Raw genomic sequence first — 23,325 nt, forward strand, 5'->3', positions numbered from 1 at the left:
TTTCAAGGTGTGTGATCAGTAAGTCTGGTATGAGTCCCAAATGCTTCTGTTCGAAGAACAGTGAGAACACCTGATCTCCTCCCTGCTTAGACCTTTGAATTTTCACTCCATCACAGCAACAACATTCTCTTGCCTGCTTGCATTCTGGACCATTTAAAGCAATACATTTCAAACTGTGCAACACACCCCTGTTGGGTGAGAGTGGGGCAGGCACAGTGTCCGATGAAACTGACATTAAATAGATCATCAACATATTAAATCATTCTTTTTCAAACTTTAAAATACATTTTCCATCAATATCGTAATTTATATACATACGTATATTATGATCTTGTCAGATTCCCAATTAGATTAATTGCACATAGCATTTTACACAGTGCAATTGATTACCTCGATCATAAACATCTTTGTGTATCGTGCTCAATGCTAGAAGCCGTACATCAACAAGATCAACATCCTTACGATTCAAATTCGTAATTCATATTCTGTGAATAAGGGCATATTAACTCCTTCAGGTGGTATTGAATACTTTAAACAACATTGTTCAAATATAAACACATTGTTGTGATAAGTGTACCAACCGTGCGCACTCTCTTAATTTTCATTGTACCCTAATGCACATAATATATTAACCAGATTTTCTTTTTCTGGTATGCCCAAGTAGGGCAATTTGTGTTAAAACATTTGATCACACAGCTTAAAGTAACTCATATAATTCCTTTTCTTCCATTTTAACAAGATTGTCCCCATGGGGGCTCCAAAGTTGTAAGTAGGTAGTTCATATGCATAACTAGAAATAAGAAAGGTCCTTACTAGCTACTAATTCAACGGGACATGGCTTGCAATATTTTTAGTTTTTTTAGAGTTACACCGTTATCAAAAAAAAAAGTCAGAAAAAAGAAAAATGGAATAAACTATTAATATTGCTTTTAGAGTAGGCTATAAAAACCTTCTCGAAGATGATGCTTAGTCAATCTTTAAGCTGTTGGGCTCTGTACTGTTCATTAAGACTATGCACCTAGATTCCGGTCTTAACATAACAGGTGTATTTGTAAAGCACACGTTCACCCTGAAGGGTATCTTGGTGCTGAATTACAGATGTTTATTGTTACCCAACTCAAAGGTACTTATTTTATGGACTCAGAAGGATGAAAGGCTGAGTGCATCCACCAGGATTTGAACCTCTGTCAATGAGGTCAAACCCAGGCCCCTACAGTGGATGCATTAGTCCACTCAGTCTTCTCAGGTGGGGTTCTTTGCATCCCCCTTGCTTATTCTAGGCACACAATCAATTACTGAATATCACAGAAGTTCACCATTCCCTTCATGGTGGTGTTTCTGGAAGTGTCTATGGGATTGTGTTTTTATCAGCATGTGTGATGGCACTAACATGTTGGAGAATGTGTTTGTGTGCTTGTAAATTGTGCTGCCAATATTCTTTTTTTGGACATGGACATACCAACATGCACACCACATATTTTGTTTGGCAGGCCAGATTTCGCATGATCTTTCTTGGTTGCTTCTGATTGGAGATGAACAATTCCACATAATCCTGGCTGTATTAACAGGCACGGCATTTATTGCACCCCTTAAATCATCCCCTTTTACAGGGGAACCATTCTTTATTTGGGGCCTCCGTGCTGTCTTAGCTGACCTCTCATAGATCTCCACTTTCTGGGGCCAATGAACAGTCAGTTAGGTACTAAGCTTCCTATACCCAGATCGCTTGTGATCATTTTCCATTTACTTTTACCATATTTTGGTTTGTGTTGTGGGTAATTACTATTAATGGTCCCTGATCATTGTATCCTTCTCTTCCGGCAAAATATTAGTGTCTCTCTGTTTACTGAATGCGCTATGTATGTTGCGCTTTGTATTGTGTTTTCCTTATAGCCTCTATTAACTAGTTTGTTGTAGACATTATTTTAATCCATCATAAAGGCTACAGGATTATTAAACATGTGTTTAGCCCTAAGCTGTTTGCAGTAACTTATATGCTGTTTCAATTAATGGGAACGGATGCGATCAGCATGTAGAATGTTTTTTTTTCTGGTATTTCCTTTGTGTGCCCTGGTGTTTCAATTCCATCCCACCCAGTTTCCGGCTTAATATTCTAGAAAGACAACTTCCATCCTGCTTACAGTGGCTGTGAAATTCAAATTCATATTGTTTATTTTTTTCAATAAACAATTTGGTCTTAGGTTCCGTGCCATTCCATCTATGAATCAAACCCATAATATCTTTTCCTTCATGATCTTCTGATACTCATTATGGAGCACCTGTTCTTCCTACCAGCCTATGTGAAAATTTGAATAGCTGGCGTGAAACAAGTGCCCCGAGCAGTACATTGTAGTTGCCTGTACTACTGATTATCAAATAACAAAACACTCTGTTAAACATAGATGCATCATTTTCAATAGCATAGGATTGTGCCTTTACAGAATCATAGGTCTTGATTTCAGAAAATGCTCAGTTCCACGTAATCCGTCATCAAGATATATACTCTTATACAATAGTGATCAGAAGTGACGTTTGCTCCCATTGGATGTTATATATACATTTGATGAAGTCAGTAGTATCTTTCAAATAGGATGATAAAGTTAAACAAAGGTTCCTAAAATGTCATCAGTATATTTTGAAACGTTCTCCAAGATGCTACTTTTGGGTGAAATTGTAGGTCTCCCTTGGGAAAGAGCCCTATTTTGAGTACTTCAAGGAAACAAATATAACACAGGAACCATGGGGTAATCATTTTTCAAGTGATTACACTTTTTATACATGATTAAACCTTGGTCATGCCAGTCTTGCAGATTTCAGCCCACTTTTAATTTCTGCTGTAGATACTTGTCATGATCTATTTTCTGATAAAATGTTTGATCACTCTATTGTCTTTCTGCCTCCCTTAATAAAGGTCATTGGCAAATAGCACACAGTTCTCACACTTATCTGTAGGTTTCACATTCATTTGAGCTTATTTACTATATCAATATATTGTTTGTGGTGATTGTTATGTTTATCAGATTCTGATGGTATACTTGTAAGTCATTTAATATGAGTTCATAAAAAATATCTATAGAGTCCAGTGAAATTCGAGGTATCTATTTCAACTTGGGTTTAAAATTAGTTTGATCACAGCCACATATATCCAGCCCTGTAGCCCACGTGTCTACTGGTGTCCTCTGTTCATTGGTATCGTCTCTTTCTAAACTGTCAAGTACTTGCATCAAATCCAAGTCTCTAATTTGTAAATTTTCATCAAGATTGATCCTGTTGGTAGAAGTAACCTATCTGTTTTTATCTCATTCTGGTTGTAGTGTTGGTTCAATTTCTATTTATGAATACATTTAAAAATATCATTTTTTTCTTTCTATTATCTTCAATTTTTGCTGGTCTAGATTCCATCTCGTTTTTAAAATACTCCACTAGAACACTGCCCTTTTCTTGTGATAATTCATTATTCAAAACAGTTATTTGTTTCAATACTTTTTCTCTATCTGTATTACTCCAAAATATTTAGCATTTCCAATAGAGGTTGTCGCATTGTTGTGTTCCCATCCCCTTAGCATTTCGGGATTAACACTATTCAGAATCCATGGGTGATTCCTTCCTAAGCAAAATAATACTTTTCCACTATTTGGTCATTTTAAACTTGCTTAACTTTTCTAGCCTTTTAGGGTTTTGGGTAAGATTCACTTGTGTGCTGGTTGTGCCTCTAGGGTTACAGTTTACCTCAGGTTTATCTGATTCGTCAAACAAATTTGAAGTTGCTTCTTGTTGCTTCTTCTTCCCTATGCTTTTTGACATTTTTGTGGCAAAATTGTAATATTTCTTGTATTATTAATCACCTCGTCACATGTTTGTATGCTGCTCAAATTATAGCCAACTGTATTCGTTATCTTCCCCCACAACAAGTCTTTAAACAGAAATGCCTGTGATAGATGTATGAAAAGACCTTGGAGCCTTATAAATTCAGACTCATTTGCAAGTCAGTTCTTGCAACCAGTTTATGCTCAAGAGTGGTCACTTGCCAATCGTGTAGATAATTTAAACATAGCAATTATAAACGGGTTAGACCATTGTGCTCCACGGAAAACCCAAAAAGCCAACCAGAGACCCACCTTCAGAAATATGGTACTCGCCTGAACTCAGAACAATGAAGAGAAAGTGTAAATCTCTGGACTATAGGTGGAGACGTTCCAAAAATGCATTAGACAGATCAATAAATACTAAACTAAATAAATATCACAAAGCGCTCAAACAAACGAACAAAGAATACCATGTGAAATGGATTGAAGAAAATAGTAGTTCTTCTAAGGAACTTTTTAAATAGTGAAAGAACTTGCCAATCTGACCGTTCTTTCCAAAGTGCTAACCTCCTCTGGAGTCCACTGTGCAGAAGTCAGTGACGTATTTAACTATAACATTTCTAAAATCTTTTCAACATTTAAAACACAACCAGCATGATAGGAGTTAAATTGGGAATCTCTGGGAACTCATCCGAATGTAACCTCGCATTTATAATTATTTGAAACTATTACGGAAGAACAAGTTTAGAAATTAATAAGAGAGAAAAACTCTGGATCTCCTCGGGACCCATGTGTACATTTTATTTATTCTCGTTTAACAACTATACTATGCCCATACCTAGCAAAGATATTCAATCTATCATTAGACGAAGAAGTGTATCAGGAGTTCTGGAAACAAGCATTGGTATTCCTCCTGACAAAAAAAGCTGGCATGGATGTTTCCATTCTTTCTAATTAATGGCCAATCTCTCAGCTTCCTTATATGTCTAACATTTTGGAGAAATTGGTCAACAGACAACTGATCACTTATCTGGAGAGTAACAATCTCTTACGCCCCCTCTCAAACAGGCTTCAGAGCTAAAAACAGTACTGAGGCCACACTCTTAGCTGTGAGTGACAACATCAAATAATTAGTGGATCTGGACAAAGCTGCTTCCCTGATCCTAACAGACTTGTCAGTGGCATTTGATACTGTATCACATGGACTTCTGATGAAAAGTGGACTTCACTCTAAAACTCTGCAATGATTTAGCTCTTTCCTACGAAACAGAACTCAGACAGTACAGCAAGGCCCTTTTACATCATGTCCAAAAACAGTCAAATGTGGAGTCCAACACTTTTTAATGTATATGTTTGCCCCCCTGGCTAGGATTGTGAAAAAAATTGAGATTCGACATCTGAGCTTAAGGGGATAATTCACAGTTGATGATAGCTATAGAAATAAAGAAAGATATGAGGACAAACTGGTTAATTGTTAATTAGAGACCACAAACTAGATGACCAAGCGTTGTCTAAAACTGAACGCTGAGAAGTCAGAGAGTCTACTTTTTGGGTGGGCCAATCTGTTCTGGGACTCCTCATGGTGGCCTACCCCACTGGGAATCACACCAGAGTCCAAGAAGGTAGCGAAAAGTCTAGGAGTCCTTGCACATAATTCATTATCTATACTAGAACAAGTAAAGGCCCCTTTTAGCAAATGTTTTGCCATTTTAAAATTGCAAAGGAGACTTTTTAAGCGGATTCCTGACAACTGGAGAAAAACCATATTTCAGGCTTTCATAACAAGTAGACTGGGCTATGGGAACACCTTATATGTAGGCATGGCAGACTATCTGTTTTCACGATTGTAAGTTACTCAGAATGCAGCGGCCTATTGGTCTGCAGTAAGGTGAGATTCAGTTCGACATCTGCCTGTGTGGAGACTTTACATTGGCTGCTGATGTGTCAAAGAGCAAAGTTAGCTTAAAAATGGCCCTATTATTCTGCAAGACAGAGAATAATTCTATTAGCCTTCACGTGAGCTGAGATCCCATAATCTTACATTAGCAAACACAAGATGACTAAAGAAAGTCAGAGAAGGAGGCTGCTCATTTTTATATCAGGCAGCTGTACAGTGGAACAAACTACCTATAGACTTACGTCTCATCAAAGATCATCTGGGTTCAGAAAAAAGTTTAAAACATATTTTTTAAGGACATAATGATGTTGGTGCCACCACTACTGTATGCCTCAAGAAATGCTAGGGAGCTATGCTAGTGCTGTAATATCCCAATGGGATGAGTGATGCGCTTTATAAAAATGTAAATAATTAAAAATATATATATATATCATCTATTGGCAATAGCCAGTAGGTATTATTATTATTATTATTATCATTAATAATAAATATTTATAGAGCACACACCTGCCCATATGTGAGCTTCCCAGCACTGACAGAATGAAGTGAGAGCATGTGGGAATTTTACATTGCATGGGAGAAGGTAGTTATAGTTAGGACAAACTTTTCCCATAGATGAAGCATTTTTTGTTTCGCTAATAACTTTGGTGCCATTTAATGAATCTTCATGAAATTTTCTAAACTAGCACACAGGTTTGTTCAGCTGCTGTCTAGAAAGTTTTGGGGTGATTCATGAAGTGGGGGCACAGAAAAAGGGGGGGGGTCCCAAAACAATTTTTGCCCATGCAATGTCTATGGGTATTTTGCAATCTTTAAGCACGGCTACAGCCCAAACTGCTGAACTGAATTATTCCAAATTTGGCAGAAAGGTAGTTGTTGGTCTACAAAGAGCCCTATTTGTAATTTGGTGTAAATCTGTTCAGTAGTTACGGAGTTATTAAAGGAAAACAAATGTATATATCTAGGCATGCATGGCAGTGGTTGAATTAACGTACTGTAAATATATATTAACCATAGAAATTCACTGAAAAATACAAAGGTTACAGGAAAGTTATAGTTAGGTTCACGTTTTACACACAAAAAACCATATAAATCCAGCAGTTATAGTTATACTTATACTAATTTGAGGAAACCATAACTTGTGCTGTTAAGTAACTTTAGGCCACGAGTTATAGTTTCTTACCATAAGAAGTATAACTATAACTGCTGAATTTCTATGGTTTTGTGTCACTAAAAGGTGAACCTAAATATAACGTTCCTGTAATCTTTGTTTTTTTCAGTGAATAAATATATATTCCCTACTGGCAGTTGCTGGTAGGTAGTTTTAATTGCAACCTAGTTTCCATGGGAAGAGCTCATTTTCAGCTGCCTACTTCAGATGGAGTCTGTAAAGTTTCGGAATGGGAAAAAAGTGTGGGGGGGGGGTCCCAAACACGTTTTTCCCTTGTTAATTCACATAGGACCTTTGAACAAGCCTACAGCCCGAACCGCTGGACAGAATTACAACAAATTTGGCAGGAAGCTAGGTCTTTGTATGACGACCGTGTATTTTGTGATTTGGTGTAAATCTGTCCAGTAGTTTGGAAGATATTAAGTGGAAAACAAATTTGTATGTCTGGAGACGTGATAATTCTCAGATCTACCTACAAATTATCCACAAATCTGGAGGTGAAAGGAAGACCCTGATTGGCTGGCCGTAGGTTGAAAGAAAAGTTGCAGCTGACATTATGTTTCCACACATTGGCTCAGTGCGGTGAAAATACACTGTAAAACAGATAGAAGGGGCAGGATACAGGTATCATGACCCCAAAGGACACCTAGAGGGGTCCCTGAGGGACCCTTCCCACTCTAAAATTGTGGGGGGATTATCGCTGCATTTTTCTATCCGCAAATCCTCTGTGAACTTTGGCCCCAGCAGAAAAAAAACATTGAAATTTGCTGATAAAACCAAAGGTTACAGGATCATTATAGTTACGCTGCCTTTTTGCCCATACAAAACCATAGAAATTCAGCAGTTATAGTTATAGTTATACTTATCTGAAGAAACAATAACTTGTGCCATTAAGTAACTTAAGGCAACGAGTCATTGTTTCTTAACATAAGTATAACTATAAGTATAACTATAACTGCTCAATTTCTATAGCTTTTTATGGGTAAAAAGCAGCATAACTTTAACGACCCTGTAACCTTTGGTTTGATCAGTGAAAAGCATATATTTACATTGTCGACAGTGGCATAACTGGTGACAACTTTCATGGGAAGTTGGGGCCAGCATGTTTTTCTTTCATAGACTTGGAACTCTGCTTCTCATTTTGCAATGACCAGCTCTCTGGCAGTAAGGCTTTTCTAGTTTTGTTGTGACTTCTGGAGAGTGCATGAGCAAATTAAACATTTCTTTTCCGGTGTCTCCACTTCCTTCCGACAAATATCCTCTTTCTCATTCTTGAGTCCTTCCCTTCCTCATAGGCCCTCTTCCTAGAGTCGGTTGCAATGGCCAAGGCTATAAGTGAGCTAAGTACTTCCTCTTGTTGCACACCCTTTGAGCTGAAGGTTTCAGGTAGCCTTCTTGAATTCCAGTAAGCAGTGAGGAGGAAGATTGCCTGCAGGGGCTCAAATCAGGCACCTCAGATGACCCATACTATGTGCAGTGTATCGATCACTTTCTACAGGCATTACAGACGGATTCTAGGCTCTAGCCTTGGACACTTGGTAGCTTGGGTTTAATCTAGTTTTTTGGACAGAAAGCAGCTTAACAAAGGGTTGCTGCCAAGCCAATTCTCAGGGCCTTGTCAATTTAGGAACAACAGTGGGATATGTAAAACAACTGTTGCTTTTGGATCCCCATGAACTGGGTACTACTGCAAGATCAGTGAAGGCCAAAGTGCCACCTTTTTAGGCTTTTACTTCCAAGAGAAACAATATTAAACAGTCAAGGTTTACCGTAGAAGAGTGAGGTAGATTTAGAAACTCAGATGCAGGTAATACAAAATTACAAAATAAAAATAAACATTTTGTCTAAAAAGAGCTATGCCTTTTAAATAAAAGTCAAGAATTAGATATGTCAATAGGTCTTCCTTTCCTAATGTGAGTGCCAAGCAATTGCGTTTGACAAAACTTGCTTCAAAAGGATTGCTAAAAAAAAAGTGGAAATAACTGGACAAAAATCCTTACAGGCCATGTAATACGGTTAGCATCAGAAATACATATCTAGTCCACCTTCCCTACTGATGGGTCTCTGTGGTACAGCCTTAGATGTGAAATGCCATCTTTTTAAAAATTGCTTGCAAAAAGACAGAGAAGCAAAACTCCCAAAACCAACTGGCTCCTCGACCATGGACAGTGAAGTTCATCTCCCATCAATAAAAACCTTAGAGTGGGCAGAATTTGAAAGTATATTATCTTATTGCCTGGGGTAGTTTTCCAAAACAATAGACAATAGAACAGGCAAAGGAATGCAGTTAGAGACCAGACTACGCGTGTATGCCCATCCATAATTGGTATCCCTACATCTAGATTGAACCCAAAGCAGCCCTGACAAATTGGTCAGACCAGCCCCCATATGGTGCGTAGAGAGCAAGTGCAGCGAGCGAGCCTGACCAGTTCAAGGAATGTTTGAAGGGGAGAGTTCGCCCCTCAAAAAAAGGTGCAAAAATTGTGCATTCTACAACACATTTTTCATTATATTTTTAAATGTATTAACTTTTAAAGCATATTAAATGATAATGTTACAATGCACGAAGATACCCAGTCATGCCCACAGACATTCTTATAGAGAACCCAAAAAAAGACAGACCTGTCCCCATACAGAGCACAGTGTCAGATCCAGACCACTGCAAGGGGGGTTGGTGGGTTCTCCCCCAAGAAAAGTTTGGAAACAAATGGTGTGTAACACACAGTGTTCATTGTATATTCATATACATTAACTTTTACAGCATAGTAAACGGTGCCCTTAAAGTGCACCAGGATACCCACTAAACTCTGCTTTATTTAATATATTAGAGCCTATTTGTTAATGCTTCCTATTTTTAAACCATTTGGAACTGTATTTAGCTGCAGTCTAGGTACTGCACAAAACTGAACAGACAGGTCTCCTTGATAAAACCTCTTGTCCTCTGTTATACATGAACAATGAAAAGCACTGTACTGGGGCGACTCTTTTTAAATTAGGGATCTCTTTAGAGTTTGAGGTTTTTTAAGAAAAGATAAATTGAATAAATATTTGTGCTTGTAAAGGAGAAGACCCCATTTTAAATAGTATTTTTTATCTGGTTGCAGATTTGTGTCTATCATGTAGTGGTGGTGAAACGATGTACAAGCAATAGTGCTGAGCATTCATTCAGAAGGCAAAAAAACATACTACTATTAAAGTTGTTAAATGCAGAAGCTAAAAGGTAGCCATCCTGAAAAGTAGGATTGATAGGGTGGAGAATATGGGTGTTTCAGGGATATTAGCATGAGGTAGAAGCCATCACAAACGGGATCATGTGCGCAAGAAGGGAACCCTTATTATGGACAACATGGACCACCAAGGATCATTTAAGGCTGGCTATTGTGACCTGTCGGTAACTCAGATACTGCGGAAGAGGTACATTAGCTGCCTCTCTATTGTGGCTTTGAAGCAATTCCACCTCACAACCATTGTAATGAGAGCCAGGGCATAACTGGCCCTTATACCTGTTAAATGACTGAGAATGGGAAAGTTCACATGGATTGCATATATCCATCATGAACACTCTGCTGCAGGCAAGATGTACAAGACATGAAATGTGACGCATTGGAACACAGGGTATAGATATGTCATTCTTATGTAAGTTGACAACTTGGCAATGGCAAGTTGTCAGTTCACATAAGAGTACAATGTCTACACTTTCAGTTGTTGGCAGCTCTGCATTCACTTATCTTGGCTGCTTACTGGCCTCCTTGCTCGGGGTCTGGACTAGGCCTGCCTGTGCAGTGATTCCTTTCTCTGCCGCCATACATAACCATCTGTGGCTGTGTGCAGCACTGTCCATCTTTTATTTTCATGACATTAGTCTTCGTGGAAACAAAAACAGGCAACTGAGCTGGAAAGTGACTCCGTGAGAGAAACATCGCTTACAACGCATGCGATACATCACATACCATTACAACGCGGTCATTACAATGACCGTGTTGTTATATTGCAAACAATTACAACGCAAGTCGGTACAACAACTTGCTGTAGGGGGCAGAAGGTTTTGGATTTAAAATCTAACACCTTCCCTAATGTTGCACAGACTAGAGTTGGAATAGTAAATTATACTATTCAGAAATCCAGCATGCCCGCTACAGCAAGTTGTTGTAACGACTTGCATTGTAATGGTATGCAATGTAACAGCGCGGTCGTTGTAATGGCATGCAATGTAATGGCATGCGATGTATTCGCATGTGTTGTAACGTGGCCTATTCCTCAGTGAGTGTGACCTGCTGATTTTTTTTTTACTGGGGCCAATTTTGCAACACTGCTGCAAAATTGGCACCTAGCAACAAAACCGTCCCCACCCTTCCAGCCTCCTGGGGAAAAACCCATTGCTCTGTACTGATAGTCTGGCAGTGAAAGCCAAGAGCATATGCCACTCAGCTATATTTCAGGGAGTTGCAAATTCAGCTCCCAGACAAAAACTACCTCTTCTCTTATAAGGGAGAAAGTATTGTGTTATCTAATGTCTTATATTTTTGAGCATAACACAAGACAACCTAATTTTCCACAAGAAAAAAAAGAATGTTAGGCTAGTTATAACAGTTAAAAACACGATCATTTATTTGATATATCCTAAACACCCTCATGAGACCAATGAGAATTCCAAGCAGAAACATAAACCATACAAGTCGTCTCCATACCACCTTTTGCAGTGGCAGCTGCTGTGGCATTAAAGTGGTGAGCCACCACGGGGGAGGGAGCTTGGGGGAGACAGCGTGGGGGATAACAGTGGACTGGGATGCATCTCCAAGTAATTACCATTGGGTGAGATTAATTCAGGCATTCAATCCATCACCTTTTGTATACCATAGAATGTAAGTGTGACTCCTAATGCCTTCTTTTCTAAGGCAGGCAGAAGAGAAATGGCATGGCATCATTTAGGGAAATTCTTGAGTCAAATTGAAAAGGTAATTTTATGTGCTATCCTTTGGCCACCAATCAGCTGGAGGGAGATTTGCAACAACTTAGGATGTGCAACAGAACAACATATTTGATTTTGTTTAATTGGGCAAGACCATTCTCTGAGGAACAACTACAGGAGCACCAAGAAAACCTGTAAATGCTTACAATAGCCATACTCCAGACACCTCAGCAAAACATATCTAGGTATACCATCCAATCCAATGTGTTGCGTGAAAGAGAGGAATAAAAATACTTTTTTTAAAGAAACTTCACAAAAAAACTCAGAACATTCTCTTTCTGCCAGATGTCTAGGCTGATAATAATTCGTTTAAACTCTTCTATTCAGGAAGATACAGCCAAAAATACACTGCAGGCTTGTACCTTCTTTCACTCTTATGCGCACTGAGCCTCAGTGCGGATCTCTGATTCAAATTCCAATCCTCAGAGGAGCTCGATTCTTTCCAACTTAAGAGTGGTAACAGGACATATGTGAGCCAGAGGTTTTCTCCTATTTGTAGGGGATTAATGTTCAAGTAGGTCATTTTTTCAAAGTTTACAATTATATCAATGCTATTAATTAAACTTTCCATGCTGGATACGTCTATTCCTCAATTTAATATCTATGGACCTGATTACGACTTTTGTGGACAGGGTTTCCCTGTCACAAACGTGAAGGATATCCCACCCACAAAATTACAATTCCATTTTATCCTATGGAACTTGGAATACGGCGGACGGGATATCCGTCACGTCTGTGATGGAGTATCCCATCTGCCAAACTTGTAATCAGGTCCTATGTCAATTAAAGCACAAAGGCCAATATAAACAGGGGTTCAGTGTATCTGAGTTGGTCAAGATCTGCAGTTGCTAATTCTTTGGATACATTTTAACCGCCCCAACCACAATCTTGTTTAGAATTTCACTTCTCTGTGCCCCAGAAGAACTTCCCACCATCGCCACTTCTCCATCTGACCTAAATTATTTTAATTTATGTAGTGTATCTGACATTAGAGTCAGCAGTGCACCAAATAATATGCAATAGTTTTAGGTTCATATGTTTATCCCAGGAAGTAAAACTCTAATGCGGACTATAAACCATGTGTATGTTTTTAATGCATTGTGGAACTGCTGATGCTTTTAAAATTCCTTTCTGTTAATTCAGATTTCCTATCAGAGATTTTAGCTATAGGATGCCCGCATAGTTCATCATTCCATCTGACAGACCCCTTCAATTAGTTCAGTTTAGAAACAGAACTTAGAATTGTGCAGTTGCACTACCACCCATTCATTCATCCTTGTGATCTTCTATTGCTATTGCGGTGTAAGGGAAATTAGTGGAGACAAACATTTGTGAACCAAATGTCAGAGTTTGAAAGTAATCTTCCACTATCTGCCTCTTTCTTGGAGTAGCAATGTCTTACCTATGCCAGGGCACCCACATCCACAGATTGGCAATTGGCAATTCAAAGTACTTACTGAACTTCAAGATGTGTTTTTAAACCATATCCTTCCACATAGACCTAACTGTGCAGCACCATCTGTGTGAATCAAGGTTGACCTGGCCCCAATGTAGTTTTCTCGTCTCTCTCTATCTTCCTTCTTAGAGGCGGAAATAGCATTCAAAAGTCACATTTTGTAAGGCATACACACATTTTGGTAGTTTTTACTTTAGATAGTACTGTGGAAATTTCCCTCATCATTTCACACTTTGAAGGCTTTGAAATTAAACATTAGGAACTTGTCCTGAAGCCTTGTATTATGTATCCCTAGGTGTTTGAAAGATCTTCATTCTTCTTTCAGAATGCAGACTAAATTTATGTGACATTTACACCTTTGCAATCAAAAGGATTGACATCTGCAAGATAATTTCCATTTCACACTGTCTTCCAAATTATGTGATCACGCTCATCAGCCTTGGTCTTGAAACCCTAGGATATCCCAAGAAAAAAGCTATCCCATAAGCAAAGAGCAAACCCTAGTCTGCTGACTTACTTCTCCCAACCTTTCGGGGGCCCTGAAATTGATTAATATGTGATTATGTTTGATCTTGTCTAAGAAAGATTCCAAAGCCAGGAAAGAGAGCAAAGGTGGCCAGGATGATTCCTGCCTGGTACTTCTTTCCAGCACAACTTTTTCCTATAATAGTCCATTTATTCTGACCTGTACCCTAGGTTATACTAAACGAGAGACTGACACAGGCAAGCAACATTTTCCTAGAGTTTATCTGTACTAGAACACAGAAAACATAGGACAACTTAGAGAGGTCAAATGTTTTGTTATTTTCAAGAGATAATATAGTAAGGCTGCACTGCTTTTCCTACAATTGCCCTTTTACTGTGGTCTGTACTCTAGGTTAAACTATACAAGAGTCTGGTACAGGCAATACACTTTATTCCCCAAGTTTATTGGTGCTAGAAGCGAGAAAATGTAGGGCAACTTAAGGGGGGTGGTGAACGTTTTTTTGTTATCTTTAAGTGGTGTTACAGCAACCTGTACAGGTTTTGCTTTGTCAATGTGTTTAGTGTAAAGGCACATTAATCTGGGTGCTCCAACCACTTCACCACCCAAAACCTGTACTGGTTGGTATCTTGACCAATGTATTTCAGTTTACACTGAGTAGCGAAATGGGCTGGTAAGAGAAACCTCTATCTAAAGATCCATCCTTTTGCTTATCATGGTCACTGTTGAATGCCTCACATCGGGGGTCAGAAAGACAACTTCATTTTTGTAACATTGACAGTGTTAAGATATATTGTATGAGACTTTAGACTATTCCTGTATTGAGTTCTCTCTACAACTGCCTTATTCTTTGGGGTTGTAATAGCCTTTTCTAGTCTTCTGCAATCATCTGTTGAAAGAGATTTCAAATGGATGTCCTGGAGACAGTCCTATTTATTTGTCCTGGATCCATACAGCTGTCTGTCTTAGTAAGTAAAAGAATTATGTACCTTCTGCCCACTGGAGACATGCACCGCATCCCCAGTGTATATGCAACCATCTTCGCAGCTTCATCCCTCTTGCTCAATCTAGCTGATGTTGTGCTCCACCTTCTGTCCATATACACAAATCCCTCTCTGTGACACTGGCATTTGTTGTAAAGCAGATGTGTTCATTGTAAGATGTAGCTCTTCCATTTTCCTCTCCAGGTCCCTTAAACTGATTATCTCTGGAGCCTAAAGCTATTTGCCATGGAGTTTTCCTTCAGGTCTTTTACACTCTCCTCCTTCAAGTGTCTCCTAATCTCATAAGAGGATACATGCTTTTCAATCACTAAAAAGTTTTCCACTTAGCACAATATAGTGTCATTATTAACTGACACCTGATTCAGCTAAAGGAATTATAGTCTTCTATTATGTTTAGTGAACTACAACAGAATCTAACAAATGGAAAAAATGACCAGAGTGCAGCCTCCATGTGCCTGGGGTTTCCTTCCTTCAGGATTATCTTTCAGGCAAAATGGTCTTGAATCCCTCTAATCATCAACTGAGGGCCTTATTCAGAGCTGGATGGCAATGGAAATTACACTTACTTCTGCAAAAAGTGCTAATTCAACAGCAAAAGCCTAGAAGCCCACGTCCTTGGTATTAGAGCACTCTATAGATACATATTACGGAGTCCACTGGTGGAACTCCATATTAAACATATGGTATCAAAAATACGCCAGGTGATGTCTCCTCTGATCCTCCAGAAATCAGAGAATTTTCCAATACCAATTTTTAATTAGGCCCATAGGAAATCAGACTCTCAGTATTTGGTAGTGGGCACCCAGCTATTCAGAGGCAAGATTGTTACAGAGCTAAGGTTATTACAATGGTGTCTAACTTTGAGCAGATTGTATTCAGTGCTTAATTTATAAAAGAATGAGTGCCGGTGCCCAAAGTTCTGCTCCAGCAATACTATTAACAAATGGCGTGCCAAATACCAGTACTGCTTAGTGTTGAATTCACCTCAGGCCTCTTTGATCCACTAACAGGTACCACGTTTAACCCACTCTTGGCAGTCCCTGATATCCCCATTTGTGACAGTTTTCTGTCTTTCTCATCCTTCTTCTTACCTGCTTGTGTGATTTTTCTCTCTCTTGCTCGCGGGGTATTATCTGACATGGAAAAAATAAGTGTAGGTCCCAAAAAATGACTGCCGGTGCGACACACCAGCATCCAGCAACCACCAGCTCAGAATAGGCACTGATCCCATTGTGTGCATCTAGATTATTTCTCTTCCACATTTATCAAATACCCCCCTGATTTCAGTTCTGTTTATAGCGGCCTCTAGTATTAGAAACCTTTTTTCTTCCAAGAATGCCTTGGACAGAGGCAGAGGAGCATGCACAGTATGCTTGATCATCAGGAAGGATCCTTTGTGAGGGAGCTAAAAAAAATGCCATATTTTCATTTCAAGTATAGAAAAAATCAAAAGCAGTTTCTCGAAGTTCCTGAGGTATCCAAGTAAGAGCATCCACCACTTTACTCCTTCAAGTGGACAGAATTACACATTTTATGATTTGCCATGATATCCTAATGCATGGAGGTTTTGTCATAGTAGCAATATAGCATTGATTATGCCATTATGTACTGTGCAAAGTTTGCATCATTGCCTCTCCACTCCACAAACCCTATGAAAACCGCTGGATCAAGGTAGTCGCCACAGACCCTCTTCAGAGTCGCTTCCCACTCTCCATTATCAAGGAACTTTACTTACAATCATCAATATAGGTTTCAATGTTGATCACACATCATATACGAGATAACTAAGAAGTTGCATTTTGGACACAAGTTCACAGTATCAGCCTGGAGAGGAGACGTTGTGAGATGAGGTTTGAAAGGGATCTTTAGAGGGTTTAGGATTAAGGGGTTAAACTTTGAGATAAGGGGCTGCATCACACAACATTTCTGGCTGATTCCATTTCATGTCTTTGGTGGTAAGCTAAGGCAGAGCTTGCTCTAAACACATTTTATCACAGTATTATGGAAACAGGACTCTGGAGGTGGCAATGTGTGACAAGAATGTTTGTGTGCATTGGTTGTGTGTAATTTTGTTGTGGTGGTGATAGTTTCTTTTGTTTTGTGTGCTGCAGCATTTTTGTGCAGCATTACTGCAATGTGATATTGTGTTTCTAGGATTGTGTGTTGCGTTCCTGTTTTGACTGTTTTGTTACTTTACATTGTTGTTGTGGGATCTTTTGTATGTTATTGTGTTATATTCTTTTGTTTACTTTAGATATGTGAACAGATGCCTCTACATATACAGCCAAAAGCAGCACATGCCTTTAAAGTACCTGTGATAAACAACTATTTACCATTGCCTTAAGTGATAAAATAGCGTTGCTCTAGATTTTCCTCTACTTAAAACAGGGGTCAGCCCCAAAGAGAGGCAATGAGAGTGTCTTCATTTAGCACTTGCATGGCTTGCTTTATGTGATATGGACCCTGAGAGAGGAACCATAAGACCAGCCGAGGATGATCATGATATTGCACTGTGGTGGGACGTAGGAACAACAGGTCATGAAATGAGACTGTGGTGGGAGGCTGAAGGCCACTAGGTATTGATTTCAGCTTGGAAGTGGAGATTCAATCATCTATTATTGGGTTGCATATCTGGTCCCACAGAATTCAGACAATGAAAATGCAATATATGAATGTGTAGGATGTCTAAATGTGCCTAGAAAGCCAGCCCTTTTAAAGAGTTATAGGTGTGTCCTCTCACACATCATTAGAAATGCTTATATTAAAATGTAAGCAGTAATTGTGTTCCCTTGATTTTGAACAAAAATTGACAAAGAAAAAAAGAACAATACAATTATTTTGGGGGTAAATTGTTGTAAGATTTGCTGTTGACAGTATTATGGAAAATGATACCAATTACCAAGTGTAAGCCATGACGGTAGGAGGCTGTCACAGAAAGGATCAAAGTAGTATTTCGAATTGAGGAAGCTTGAGCAGAAGAGTCCTCAATATGAAAACAGGCGGCCTCATTGGAGTAACATTACAATTCCTCTTTCATGCAGAAAGCAACACCAAAAAAAAGTAATCCAAAGCGATTTGGGATAGGCATGGGTGTGAAGCAGTAGTGAAAATCACAAGGGAAAAGCAGGAGATCATCCAGAGTCCATATAAGCAGGGGGCAGAAGGAATGCACAAAATGGGGCTCTTTAGGGAGGTTTCATTCTCTCTTTTGTTTTAAGTGATGACCGTAAGGCTAGGCGTTTGCTCTTCTTCTGTGCTGCATGGTCTATGGTTGATCTGGGAGTCCAACTTTGTGAGAATTTGAATTGATCAGAAGAGACAAAAGCTCCAAAGGGGCATTTGTTGTTTTTCTCAGCTAGGACACATGACACTTAGGAGCCAAGGCCGTTTTCTGGCCTGAGAAAGCATTGTTCTGGTATGGTCTGAACAAAAGGTGGCAGTGCATATCTGACACATGAACAAGTCATAAGCCGCAAGAGGAAATGTGGCTGAAGGACTTCACAAGATTGGCTAATATGGAAAAAAAGGTTTTTATCATCATTATGGGGGGCTGTAAAACGGTAACACTATTGGGAATAATATAATTTGCTGTTATGACTGTGTTGCTCTTATCTGTCTTAAAACATTGGAATGTAAAGAGCTCCATTGAAGACAAAGGAGTGGCACATGGCCAATAATGACCTTCTGCTCTACCTTTCAAATGTTTGGTTTCTGTTTTTCCCTTTTAAATTTAGAATATTTGTACCCCTCCGCCCTTTTTTAATAAAAATAAATATAAATATGTGCATAGTTATATGTTTCAATATAAATGTTAATTTGTTACATTTTAATTAGATCTGTTCAGTATTTTATCCCTTCTACACTGTGTCATTTCAATGTACTTTGTTTGCTAATTAAAATTAAATTTTTTAAATGGCATATTTATTAGCGATCAACCCAAACTTGAACTTCACACAGACTTTTGTGTACCTCTTGTCTTGCTTAGCATAAACACTGCACCCCAGCGGCCATGGAGATGTACTACGCCGAGGAACATGGTGGGCCTGGAGGAAGCCTCTACACAGCCCTCAGCCACCTCAGCCAGGCCAAGAAGAGTGCCCCTGTGCTCACATCCTCTTGGGTTCCGGTGCCCAGCACCCAGAAGGTGGCTGGCAAGGCGCAAGAGAAGCCAGCAGCCTCACCGCAGTAGGTCGGTGGGGTGGCGGATGAGACGAGGCCCTTGATTGGTCCCTCTCAGCAGCAGGTGGCATGTCCACCCTGAGAGGCGCGGCTGGATTGTGCGACTGGAGTACTGCAGATACTTTGGGGGACAGTATAAAAGCATTATACACACAGCACTTGCTTTTGAAAGTAAATTCTAAACCAGAAGCAGGCCACGGACCACAGAGGTGCTCTCCTTGAGCATCAGAGGGGCAGCAAAGGGTAGGTGGAGGTGTCACCAATACTACATATTGATCATTCCCAGGAGATACCTGTAATATTTTGAAACTCCAGTATTTGTTTTGTAGAAGAGCAGACCGCTGCTCCTGCACTCTACGCTGCCTCCTGTGGTTCCTATAACTCTCCTCATCTCTCGCCCCCAAATCACAGCCCCTTGGCTACCACAGTTTATCACGGTGTTCCCACTCCCACATTGACACCCCAGGACCAAGACTGGGGGACTTTAGAACTTCTGCCTGGATTCAAACCATTTTGTGGCAGAGGAATGCTTCTCCCTCGAATGACAGAGTTTTTTGTGCTTTTTGGTTTTACCGCTTTATATGTTTGCAAACAAGAGTTAGTATTTTCAAATTATGTATTATTTGATGTTCGGGCTGTTTCTTTGCATAGCACTTAAGTACAGTCAGTGAAACCAAGAAAGGAAATGTAACTCAAAGCTGACATTCCACCCTACATTCTCTTTCATATGTCTAGTCGCTGAGCTTTTCTTCCTAACCTGACCTTTCTATTATTTCATTTTTCTCTAATTTATTTTTCTTGTCACTCACCGTTGCTTACAGCCTCCACATCTACATTAGCAGTCCAACCTACCTGCTAAACAAAGGAGGTCCTCACATCCAAACAGTGGCTTAGCAAGGTCAGGTGGTACCCGGTGCAGAAAATTTCTTGTCACCCCGGCTTAACGTACAAATACAAACAAATAGCATGCATCATAAAGTTTACGTTACTTACCAAACTCAATATCATAGTGAAGAGGATGATCACAATGAATCAATGAACTAAAAAATGTAACAAAAATAAATTCAGCACGGCACTTATAAGCTTCAGTAATAATGCACAACTAACTCAACAGAATGACGTGGGGTGACTGACCAGCACGGCAGCGGATAGGATTGGTTGCGGGTTGAGTGATGATGAGTCACCGGTTGTTTACATCTCGCTCAAGTACAAACTGCAGAGACAGACTTCAGTGGAAAGAAACACCCCCTCCCCTTCCTTATCAATACGCTCTCCACTATACAGTGTCAGGTTCAGCCGCGTTTAGTTGCATTTGTTGACTGAACTAAAAAGTTTCAATACGTATTATGTTGACTTGTTGAGGTTCATTAATTGTCAGTTATTAAACTCGTTTTAAATAATATATATATATTTTTAAAGTGTTGTGAGCCCCCCATTTTTTATTTATTTTAAAAACACATATTTTTGCCATTTTGTCACCCCCTCAGTGATGACATCCGAGGCGGCCCACACCCACCGCACCCCCCTTCCTACGCCACTGCATCCAAAGGTGACATGTCTGACATCACTTAAAGGCCAGTAGGGCTATGTAAGGGTCAGTAATGTGCCATATCAGTGCTTAATATGTAAAAATATAGAAATAAATTCATTAGTGCCACCCCCCCACTGTTTTAAGGGAAGCCTGCGCCACCCCCTGCCTCCACGGGCACCACACTCTCACACTGCCAGCTTCACCTACTGCCAGCATGTTGCCATCCACCGTTCCCGGTGGCAGCGTAGTAACGCATTACAGTACACAGACAAATGTGGCAGCCCATTACAAACAAGCCAGGACAGTACAGAAATCCTTAGCTAATAAATAACCGAGCACGAATGTAGTCACTACCGCTCTGTGTGTGTTAAAGTTTCATTTATTTACAGGCTACTGACTGTGGACTAATCTTACCTCAGTAGCCCTGATCAGCAGACTTATCTGTGAGCATACCTAACCTCAGGCTCATCTGCATGGTGCCACCATCTCTGACATCATCTTCATCATCTGATCAACCTACTCTACACTACCACTGATGTTATTGGGACCACTCTTTCAAACATCAGACCTAACCCTACTTGGGAAAGTAACTTATTGCAATTATAATTCCCTCCGATTAAATATTTCAGGAGCAAAAAATGGATTTCTTTGAACAAGTGAAATAGATCGATATCAAAGCTGACATTCATGACTGGTGATTTGAAGCTGTCTGAGCTGGCCTCTTATTCGTTGAGGTGTTGAGGGTGTCAGCAGGCACAGACCCAAACTGCAAAGAGAGGATCACCACTCCTGAAAGCCATACAAGGGCTCAGGATGGGCAGAGGTGAACAACAAGGCAAAGACACAGTAAACTTGTTTGGGCTCACTAGTCGTGGGAATGCAGCCCTCCGAAGAGGGTGAGACCTGAATTAGAGGGGACCACCACATATTAGCCAGTGCTCAGGTCTCACTTTGGAGACCCACTCATTCTTGTGAAAGTGTGCCCCCACCCAGAAGGTTCAAAGCAGCCAATAGGAGGACATTTCTCTCTGCTTCGGGGCATGGCAGATGCCTGGGGTCCTATTTTGAATCTATATAACCACACCCTTTGCTGGGGCTGCAGAATCAGAAGTGCTGCTGTCCTTCCCAAACAGTTCTGCAAAAAAATATATAGGGGCATATTATCAAGCACGGCGTTAAAATTATCGCCGCTTTAGCGGCAGAAAACTGCCGCTAAAGCGGCGATAATGGGCTTGATAATATGTCACAGAGAATTCCAATAGAAGCCCATGTTGACACCAGAACATGGGCTTCTATGGGAATTCTCAAGGGCATATTATCAAGCCCATTATCGCCTCTTTAGCAGCAGTTTCCTGCCGCTAAAGCGGCGATAATTTTAACGCCGTTTCTTGATAATATGCCCCATAGTTTGCCAACAAGGTTAGGAAAAAATGAAGGAGTGCATGAAGGTGCATTATGTTAGAGTCATTAAATGTACCAAAATAAATATTTGGCTCATAATAAAGGTGCAGGTTGGGCATAGGCAAACCAAACCCAAACTAAACACAGCTCATACATTTGCTGGAAGCACTTGGGAACGATAAGTCCCATGTCATGCATTTCTTGGATCTCAACTTCTGACACCACAACAGCCCTCTTGACTTCCTCTCTAATATTTATGAATTCTAAGATGGAGCTGAGAACTGCCACCTCTTCCAGGAATCCAGCCATCATCATTGATGGATTCTGGTTCTGAAATCCTCCATGTCCTCGTTCCTGGTCATCCCCTTCGGACTGGCTGCTCTGTGGCATCTTTGTTGCCAATTGAACGCTATTCATGACTTGGATGAACATGTTCCTCCATTGCTTCTGTTAAGATTCCTCATTACCTGCCCAGCGAACCTTAAGTCCTATATGCATTGGAGTAGGATTGCCTCTTCTGCTCCCCTGCTCCTCACGTCAATCACTGCCTCCCATTTCCACATACCCTGCACTCCTCTTATCTGTCTCACCCCAAAACCGCTTCTGCTCTTCCACTTGTTTCACCTTTCCTCTTCTCACGCTCTATCCTGCCACTCAAACCTCCCTCTACTTTTTTTGATTTCTAGATCTTCTCCTTTCCTCTCCTTTTCTTTCTCATTCCTCTTCACTCCCTTGTTCTCCTTGTCCATTACTTTTCCTATTTGCTGTCTCCCCTCAAAATTTCCTATTTTGACTTCTCATTTGTTCATCCTCCTACCCCAGCCCCACTCTACAATTCCTCTGACTTCTCCTTCCTCTTCCCCTTCCTTTCCCATTCCCCTTACCTTCCTGGCTACTTCACACTTGGGTGGCCTGACCCCCTCTCCATATATTACCTCCATGTTTCCCTCTGTCATTCCCTTTTGCCCACTTCTCTCCTCTGCTTCGAATACTCTCTCCTTCCCCAGACCTTACGCAGTCAGCTCTGAGCTCCTTCGCTGCCTGGGTTCTATCTGTCCTGGAAAGCGTTGCTGCTCTAACAACACTTTGTATGTTTTTTTTTATAGAACTTGTGATCTGTCGCATTCACAGAGCTGCACACCCATGTGTCTCAAGTGCCAAATGATTGTTCTGATGAGAATTTTTTCTGTTAGTAAAACATATAAATGTAGGCCCTGCTTCTCCGTCTCTGTTTATTCTCTTGTGGCCTTTCTCAGGGACCCCTGCCAGGTATCTGACTCCAAGTATAACCTGAGTTGGAGGCTGTCAACAGAAAGGATATAGGCCACCCCTCAGGGGCCCGAAGGTATGAATGCTTGTGTATGTTACAGGATAAGCCCGTGTGCGTGCACAGTAGACAAAGGTGAAAAAACGTAAGGGCATATTTA

General features: G+C 40.2%; 1 protein-coding gene across 1 annotated transcript in view; it reads left to right on the forward strand.

Moving 5' to 3' along the window:
• The window catches only part of CALY (calcyon neuron specific vesicular protein), a 104,489-nt gene extending 81,381 nt beyond the window's left edge, over nucleotides 1-23,108 (forward strand). The window contains exon 5 of the mRNA XM_085607955.1: nucleotides 18,773-23,108. Within this exon, the coding sequence (XP_085464081.1) occupies nucleotides 18,773-18,976 (204 nt within the window). The 3' untranslated portion in view covers nucleotides 18,977-23,108. The remainder of the gene's footprint in view (nucleotides 1-18,772) is intronic.
• Nucleotides 23,109-23,325: the final 217 nt, after the last annotated feature.

This window comes from Triturus cristatus, chromosome 1_2 (assembly GCF_964204655.1).
Source record: "Triturus cristatus chromosome 1_2, aTriCri1.1, whole genome shotgun sequence".
NCBI lineage: Eukaryota > Metazoa > Chordata > Amphibia > Caudata > Salamandridae > Triturus > Triturus cristatus.